Source organism: Curcuma longa, chromosome 14 (assembly GCF_044706935.1).
Source record: "Curcuma longa cultivar G26 ecotype Majalengka, Jawa Barat chromosome 14, ITB_CL_G26_1.1, whole genome shotgun sequence".
Taxonomy (NCBI): Eukaryota; Viridiplantae; Streptophyta; class Magnoliopsida; order Zingiberales; family Zingiberaceae; genus Curcuma; species Curcuma longa.
The window spans coordinates 1,165,589-1,174,234 of NC_133874.1; the positions used below are offsets into that span (position 1 = coordinate 1,165,589).

Below are 8,646 nucleotides of genomic sequence, written 5' to 3' on the forward strand. Positions count from 1 at the left end.
AATCAAATTTTTAAATTTTTGAATGATAAATCCATCGAATAATTTCGTTTGAACTTCATTGATAGATTTAGAAAATTTTAAATTAATTTAAATCAAAATTAATATTGAAAAAGTCTCTTAATGTATTCATGCTCTCGTAATAACATAAATCGAGAGCAATGATTTTTAAAAATATACATTAGCTTATGCAAAAATTTGAAAACACACCCACACATAAGCACGTGATTGCTTCGTGCGAAGGAGAAATGGTATATAACAGGAATGTGTTACGTTATTTTTTAAATTACAAAAATTAAATACATAAAATGGATAATGCTAACATGCGTAATACTGAAAACTCTTGCAAGTACCCTCTTTGCAGAGATATATAAGGTCTTTTAACCATGTTAAAATTATTTTTAAAAGTAGCTAAACGTCAAAGCATTTTAAAATATGCTCTAATTTATATAGCTTCGCAAACTTGATACATTTACCATTTGTAATGATAACAAGCAAAAACACTGGTCACGTAAAAAAGAAATCAAACTGGTTTAATGTTTCACGTCCAAGCTGTCCACAAAATACTAATGAAGTAAACGAGTTTACAAGAGTCGATACAGGGAAAAACCAGAACCCAAACAGTTCGATTAATGGAACAAGCCAAAACACCCCAGTTTGTTTGCAACATAACGATTACGATCGAACAACCAAATAAGCTTTGGAAGGTACACGCACGTTGCTGGAAAGGAGGAAAGACGGGAGTCGAGATCAATTCATGATGCATCATTGTAGTGAATGCAACAGAACCTACAAAATGTTCCAGTACAATAACACAAATTTAAAGGGGCACTGTCAACAGAAAGGAAACCTTAACTTATATCATAGTAAGGAAAATAAGTAAAGCTTACTCATCAAATCCAGTATTAAGCTTGTCGCTCCCTGGACAGGGACCTTTCGGAACGATGGTATGCATAATCATCTCCTACTGCCTCACCCTCCTCGCGTTGATCTGCATCTGCATACCCATATTGATTCTGATAATAATCAGGCTGACGCTGATCATAGGACCCATGTTCATAATAATCCATTGCATGTCGCTTTGACCGCTCAATGTGTTCCGCAGGGTTTACTGGTGGAGGATGTTCATAGTGCTTCTGACCCTGGGACTCATCATACTGATTGTAGTCGCGTTCATGCTCGGGATTTCTTAGTCCGTCATACCATTCTTGCCCATTGCCATGGTCAATATTTCTGTCCCTTGCGCCAGACCTCTCCCTACCATGCTTTGACTCACTACCATATTCAGAATCCTTGTCATGAAAATAACCACGTTCTCTTTCATAACCAGCTTGATCATAGTCTCTTTCTCGCTCCCGGTCTCTATCACGTGGACGATCACGTTCTCGCTCACGGTCATAATCACGACCACGGTCCCTTTCCCTTTCTTTGCCACGAGCTCGATCACGATCACGGTCTCGACCACGATCTCTCTCCCTCTCTCTCTCTCTATCCTTTTCCTTGTCTCTCTCTCTTTCTCTGTTCCTATCTCGATCCTTTTGATGGTGGTGCCTGTCCTCTCTAGGCTCCCGTACCCTTTCATGGGATCGTTCATGAGGTCTCTCATCTCTCTCCCGATCCCGTCCCCGATCTCGAATATTTCTCCCTGCCAAGGCAAGTTAAAATAGTGATGATGTTCTACAAAATTAATTCATTTAAAATTGCACCAACTTTTCTGGAAAATGAAAAAGGTTGTCATACCGATCCAGATGACGATCATCCCTTGCCCTTGGCTCCTCTGATCTAGAATGATCTGAAGTAAGTTGTTGCTGCTCCCTGTTTGAAGTGTAAATCCATTTATAGGGAGGAGACTGATTATTAATAAGCAAGATAACATATTTGACATGAAGGAAAGTGCATCAAGTTGTCATCTAACTATGGAGATACAGTCAACAGAACTGGTCAATTATATCCAATGCATGAGCAACGGAACTGCCTTCAAGAAATTCATAGTTGCAAGACTCAAACATCACCAATTGTAGATTCCCAAGTAAAAGAAAACCAGAATGAATAGGTATCCCTGCCCTTTTCTCCTTACCTACTTTCTAGCCATATGCACAAAAAAAAAACCTTGTCTAGTTAGTCAACCTTTGATCATTAAACTTTTCTAGTCCCGCCTGTTAAAGACAGATCCTAGTAAGATTATGTGGTTTAAAGAAAATCCAAAAGAAAACAACCACAACTTTCCCTTAAAAAGAGCTCCGAGATGTGGGATAGAGTTTCAAAGGTTCAAGAAGTTGAGCTCCCAAACATTCCACGACAGCTGTAATGCTCAAGCAGCTCTAGCAGAGTGTGTATAATATATGTTCGATAATTGTTCTTTACAAAGACAATAATCAATCAATTTACAGGATCAGGTAAAAATCAACCAGCATATTTTACCAATTAAGGGGACTGTATTTATTGAGAAAATCTATGAATGTACAAAAATAAGAAATTACTTCATTACCTGCTGGAATGCTTCTGAGCCAATTCTTCACCTCCAGTCCTGGTTGTAAAGGACACCCCTTTATTAATGTTGAAATTTCCCTATCTCTGACTATATAAGTGATCTGTCGAGTAACTCTTATAATAAGTATTCTTTGTGTAGCTCCCATGAAAGGATAGAGAGAAATGACGTGAGAAAAGAAAGGGCCGAGTGAAGGGCGACGTGAAACGACGGGGCAGCGACGTGAGCAGCAACAAAAGCAACTGGAACGGACTCGGAAAAGGCTGCTAGCCTAAGCCGGCTGCCTAAGCTGCTGTTCAAGGCTTCGCACCTTTCCTTCAAGTATTCGTTCGGGACAAATTACTAAAGAAGGGTGAAAGAGAGTTCGCCGTTCTAATTAACAAGAGGTGCCTATAGCTCCAATTCAATTACACTTTACCCATGAACGAGAACAGCTGCAGCTGCTCTTTATCTGGTGAAAGAGGGTCTTGTTGAGTCCCATACGAAATATACACGACTGCTGTTGAGTCCCCTGCCCTGAGAGTACAAATAGGACGGCAGCTGAGCTAACTACTGCTTTCCCGTACTCATTAAGACTCTCGTACCTCGTTTGACAAGCACTCATTCTATGTCGCTCGTTCGCCTCCAGTATCTCATGGATCTCTAATATACTTTGAAGGCGCCCCCCATCTTTTGAGAGTAAAGTAAAGAGGAAAAGACAGAAAAGAGGGTCCTCAGTCCTCATTGGGTTCTCAAACATTCTCGAAAGAACTGGTTCATCAAAATGGAAGATTGAGTCTCGGCTGGACAAAGAAATTGCCGGCTACGCACCTTGAATGATGGTAGCTTGAATGAGTTGAATCTCTTCCGGTTGCTTAAGTAGCTTCAATAGTTGTTTCATAGGTGTTTGAGTCCGGGACTTATGTCATTTAGTTGCTGGTCCCCAAGAGAATGATAGGTTCATTTGCCTGTTCATTGCGCCCCGGCTGAGAAAGAATTATCTAGGCCTTGCCTTCCTTAGTTGTTTTAGGCATATAATAATGAACTCACATTGCATGAACTCAAAAGCATGAACTTAAATAACTCTTTCTATTAGTCCCGAACTTGAAACCATATTAGAGAAGGCAATGCTATGAACATATTCGGCTGCTGCTTGGTTTCATTCTGTCCCGCTATAGTCTTTCTGCTCTTCAGAACCAGTTATCGGAGCTCCCCCTTGAAACCATTCATTCTTCGTCCCTCTCCCGAGGGAGAGTCCGGTTCTTTTATCTTTCCTTTCCCGGCTGCTCTTGAATAGGAGCTGACCCTCCCTAATTCCGCCAAAAATATAGTAAATTACGGGATCTAGGTTCAAGGGAATTCCTATAAGGTAGGGACTTAATACTCAGATTATTGAAAGCAGCCTCAGTCTGTGCCCTTCCGAGTTCTGGAGTGAAAACCTTCAACAACAAGGGAGCGTTCGGAAAGAAAACATATGCTGTTGTGAATGTCCTTTCTTTTAGGTGCTGCTGTTCTTCTCCTGTTGTTCTTGGGTCTTATAGAGTCCGTTCCAGTTGCAGCTGTAGTTGAAGCTCTTCCGAACCTGACTGAAAGAATAGTTGAGTGGGCTAGGCACCTATAAGTACTCGTTCGCATAGGCTTGTCTCTTTTTCTTGATATGAATATGAGCGTATAGTAAGAATGCATCTTCACGAAATTAAGTGCGTCTCGTCCCTCTACATGAGAAGACCACGTTCTTGAATTCAATACGCTCGAGACCGCAATTTACTATATTTGTAGGGCCGAGCTTCGCATATTGTGGACGATTTCTAGTTTGAATAACCCGCCTAGCCGGTCAACGTACGCCTAAGAGATTTCATTCAAGCTCTTAAGTCCACTTAAGGAAGGGAGATCAAAGAAGAAGTGCAAGTCAAAATACAATATGCTTAACACATGCTACTATTCCACTCTCGGATCAAAAGAATGGCACCAGCGTGAAATCAAATCAAACTGAGGGGAAAAAGCTTACACGGGTAAAAGCTTATATATGTTCGTCGTCCTGTTCTTTTTTCTCCTGTCAGTCTTCCGCTTCGTTGTAGCTTCTCGTTCTAGGCATGTAGCCCCTTTCCGAACTGTAGCTAATATAACAAATAAATGACATTGCGTTAAGGCTTTCTATTCTAGGCATTACCTACCTAAGAGTAGGTCTAATATGGTTAGAGTAATAGGCACTTTGACTTATAGGTTAATTTGCCCGGCTAGTACTCGACCAACGGGTGAATAAAGAGAGGTGCGGAGCTAACAGCAACAGACTCAGTCGGCACTTAAGACTTTCATTGTTAAGCTGGTGCCCAGGGCTGTAGACAGCATCTTTCCTCACGATAAAGTTGCAGCTGTTGTTTAATCAAGGGCCATACAGTTAAGTAGATCTTTCCCAATATATATACAGGGTTGAATAGCGAACTTATATTGTAGTACCTAACATATATTGGGAATTTATATTATAGTATGGCGGCCCTGTATATATATTTGGCTACAATTGCTACGCAATTTCACTCCCCAAAAATATAGTAAATTACCCTGTATATATATTGGGGAGATAAATAGCCCCAAAGGCTATTGTAGACTAATCCGATCGCCAAATATATAGTAAGGGGCGTAGCAGAGGAGATAAATAGCCCCAAAGGCTATTTACGACTAAAAATTATAGCAACTTATATTTATTTTAGGTGGTGTATTTCATAATATTAAGTTCTAATCCCCCTGTATATATATTGGCTATATTTTTGGGCCTAATATAAAAGTAAGTTTCCTGCGATAGCGACGTGGAGTGAGAACGACGGGGCGACGTGAGAACTGCCAGCCGAAGTTTCAGGACTCCAAGGTACAACATAGGATAGGACTTCTCACCAAAACCCGTGCACATCTTGACTTTCTGAGTTTAGTTGCTTCCTTCTGTAACCGATGGGTGACGTGTCAAACTACTCTTCAAACGATTTACAAGCTAACCCGATGCCAGAAGATAAGAAAGCCAATAGAACTCTTAGAGATAGCTTACATTTGTAAAAAAAAAAGAATTACATCAGCAGTCAATGATAAACTCTTGGACAGCTTCTTGGAGAGCATGAACTTCTTAGAAGCTTCTCTTTTGAGATTTTCCTCTACCTCCTTCCTCCGCGAGAATAAAATAAACAAAGACGGTGCAAGTGGATCCACTTGCCGGAGGCCTCTTGAAGATTTACACAATCCAGACCCGCGAAAACCAGCAATTGTCAAGCATCCCCTTGACTAGGTTGATCCATTGTGCAGAGAATCCAAATCGCGATAACACAACATATAAAGAATGAAACTCAAGGCGGTCATATGCTTTGGCCATATCAAGCTTCAGAATCAGATTCTTTCCGCTCGTCCGATATCATGAACTACGCCAAAATAATGTTGTCTCTAAACGAGCCTTCCTTTGACAAATGCGCTCTGTTCATCTGAAATAAGTGTAGGAAGCATGGTGCCCAGCCTTGAAACCATAATCTAATCTTTGATAAGAGAAAGAAAGTGAAAAAACAAATCGGCCTGTAATCAGATAAATACGAAGCACTTTAAACCTTGGGAATGATCGCAATGAAAGAGAAAGTCATTGACCTTGGAAAGAGAGGGACAACCGAAGGGGCTCACTCTAAATCTAAAGTCAAGTCAGGGGCGACTAAGATTGATGAGACTTTCTTTTTCAAGTTGAAAATAAGTATGAGACTTTTTTTTAAAGTTTCAAGTAAGTCAGGGGCGAGCACGTCTACCCGTCTCGTCCCTCACCTTTGTTGGCAGCAATCAGTCTCCATCGTTGACCAGTAAGATCCTTGCTTTAGAATTTGTTCCATCATTAGCCCACTTACATGCGCTCCGAAAATGAAATCATGGATTTCTTTCTTAACTTTCTGGACTTCAGACTCATGAAGACACCTCAGTAAGACGTCAGATTGAGTGTTTCAAATTGAAAATTACCCCACATACTCAAGCGTAGCTAACCTCCGTATGGTATGTCGGGCATTAGCTGTTGCGTACTCAGGGAATGTGCGATCCTCTATTAATTAAGTACTTAATTAAGTCTGTTTACATGGGGAGCCCATCGGACTGTGGCTCTCTTTCAATCTTATAACAGGGTTTTTTTGTTCAATCAAAATGGCTTTCAGCTCAGCGACCTCGGGAGATAGTCTTCTTTCTCCATGAGCTTTTCTAAGTACTCATGATCTGATATAAGCTTTTTAGATTTCGTTCTCCAATCTCCATTTGCCCTGCCCGCTCCCCTAAGGCTTATTACCAAGAAGGAATCTCCAATTACTTGAGCTTTCCTGATAGCTCTTTTGCTGCTCTCAGGCCAGCAATGCAAGCTTCGTATTAAGCGACATTGTTCGTACGTACATGGGAAACTCTACTTTCAGGCCAATGGGATCCTGGTCATCTCTGGCGATATAAGCACAACTCCTACACCGCTTCCGTCTTTATTCATAGTGCCATCAAAATAGATCGTCCAGTCATCAGACATCGGCGCTTTTTCTTCTGTGACAAAGAAGATCTCTGAATCGGGAAAAGGAGTTCTGAGCGGCTCCGGCAATGGGTGCGAAGCCGGGTGATTGGCCACTGCTTGCCCCTTTATTTACTTATGGCTAACATAGGTTCTTATTATCTATCCTATCCAATTCATAAAAAAGGAATTGCCACAACGCAGTCCTTCCAGTCAATGCAGGTTTTTCAAATACAAATAGAGAACTTCCCATTTGACAAAGAAAAGATTTATTTAGACGGCCTACGCTAGGCTTTTTAATATCTTTTGAGTTTGTATGATAGCTTAGCTCTCTCTACTCTTTGCTTAAATCGTGTCGTGTAGATGGATGGCATCTCTAAATTCCCACATCCCCGGATATGAAAGATGCATGGAAACTCATTAAGCTAAGGAATAGGGTCTTGGCCCAAGATGCAAGAATTTTGACTCCAGTAGAATATGGGAGTTTCAAACGGAGGGCTTGGCTCTGGAAAATTCTCTTATTAAGGGCAACAAAAAAATAAGTTGTTTCCAAGCGGAACTCGAATGGGCTGCTAGCAGATTAGTTGGGGATGGCAAGTTAAGACCGTGGGTAGGCTTGCCTTTCACTCGCTCTGGCACATTTAGGCGGAACGTCAACGTTCAAGTAGAATGAGGTCAATTTGAAAAACTCAAATGGAAAAGAGGGCCGAGTGAAACGACGGGGACTCGGGATCCAACCTTGAATAAGCAGGCACCAGTTCTTCATGGTGAAAGTTGAATGCAGGAGTTCGGGTTCGGCACCACGGCACTACAGGAATGTTGACCCTCATTAGCTCAGCATAAGGGACGAGCGTTTAAGTTTTTTGCACCTGTCTTATTCGATTAAATTCGACGGGTAGACGTTGAGACGGGACCTTCTATCGATCCATTGTTAAGTGAGAAAAAGGTGGAATTGAGCCCTATTAAGTCACGTAAAGGGGAGGGCGATCAAGGAATATAGATAGGCCGGACCTTCTTTCTCCTGGGGAGGAGTAGAGGAGCAGTGAATCTTCACTAACCATCCTCATGAGTTAATATAACTGGGTAGGTGCTGCCTGGTGAAAACCCCGACCAGAACCCCGTCGTTATCACTCGGCCGTGACTATTAGCACGTAGGCTTTCGTCTGCTTCAATAGTGTTTTAGTAGAATGGCATTACCTTCCGTCAAAGATTAGCTCGTGCCTCTCCCGGTATGGAAGCCAAGATGCCAATTAGAGCTAAAAAGCTCGGGGTCCCGGTTTTCGTATTACCTTTTTTAAGCATGTCCTGGCCCCTATCTATTGATTGGCTGGTTCTACTCCCCCACGATCGGTGCAGGCTTGAATCCTTATTTGCCAACTTTCTTTTGGGGAGATACGATGGGCAAGATCAAAACCACTTGATCTCATGGTCTAACCTATCTCAGCCTATTAGGTGGTGTTGGATTTCGCAAGTTCTTTGGCATCTAAAAGGCTCAACCAATGAAAGAAAGTCGTCATGCATGAGCAAAGCTTATGGGCGGATTCTCTAATACAACAATAAAGAATGGCCCATCTTTTTCCTTTTTCGGCGGCCACTTATAAACAGGGGGCATGTCTCTTTCTTGGAAAACTCTACTCAGTGTTCGTCTTAATGTGTCAGATCACACGCGATTCATTTTATGTGATGG

The 8,646-nt window shown here is 41.6% G+C and overlaps 1 protein-coding gene across 1 annotated transcript; it reads right to left on the minus strand.

Moving 5' to 3' along the window:
- Positions 1-509: 509 nt before the first annotated feature.
- LOC141845371 (uncharacterized) lies at positions 510-1,735 on the minus strand. Its single transcript, XM_074733438.1, has 3 exons — positions 1,708-1,735; positions 888-1,642; positions 510-786 (listed from the first exon to the last, which is right to left on the minus strand). The coding sequence occupies exons 1-2, from the start codon at positions 1,733-1,735 to the stop codon at positions 903-905; spliced, it is 768 nt and encodes a 255-aa protein (XP_074589539.1). The 3' UTR covers positions 510-786; positions 888-902.
- Between the last annotated feature and the right edge of the window lie 6,911 nt (positions 1,736-8,646).

Bases quoted from the DNA above. Each gene is read 5' to 3' on its own strand.
- LOC141845371 (XM_074733438.1), bottom strand. From the start codon at position 1,735: ATGACAACCTTTTTCATTTTCCAGAAAA. The intron at 1,643-1,707 runs GTTGGTGCAATT...TTGCCTTGGCAG, and splicing joins CTTTTTCATTTTCCAGAAAA to GGAGAAATATTCGAGATCGG.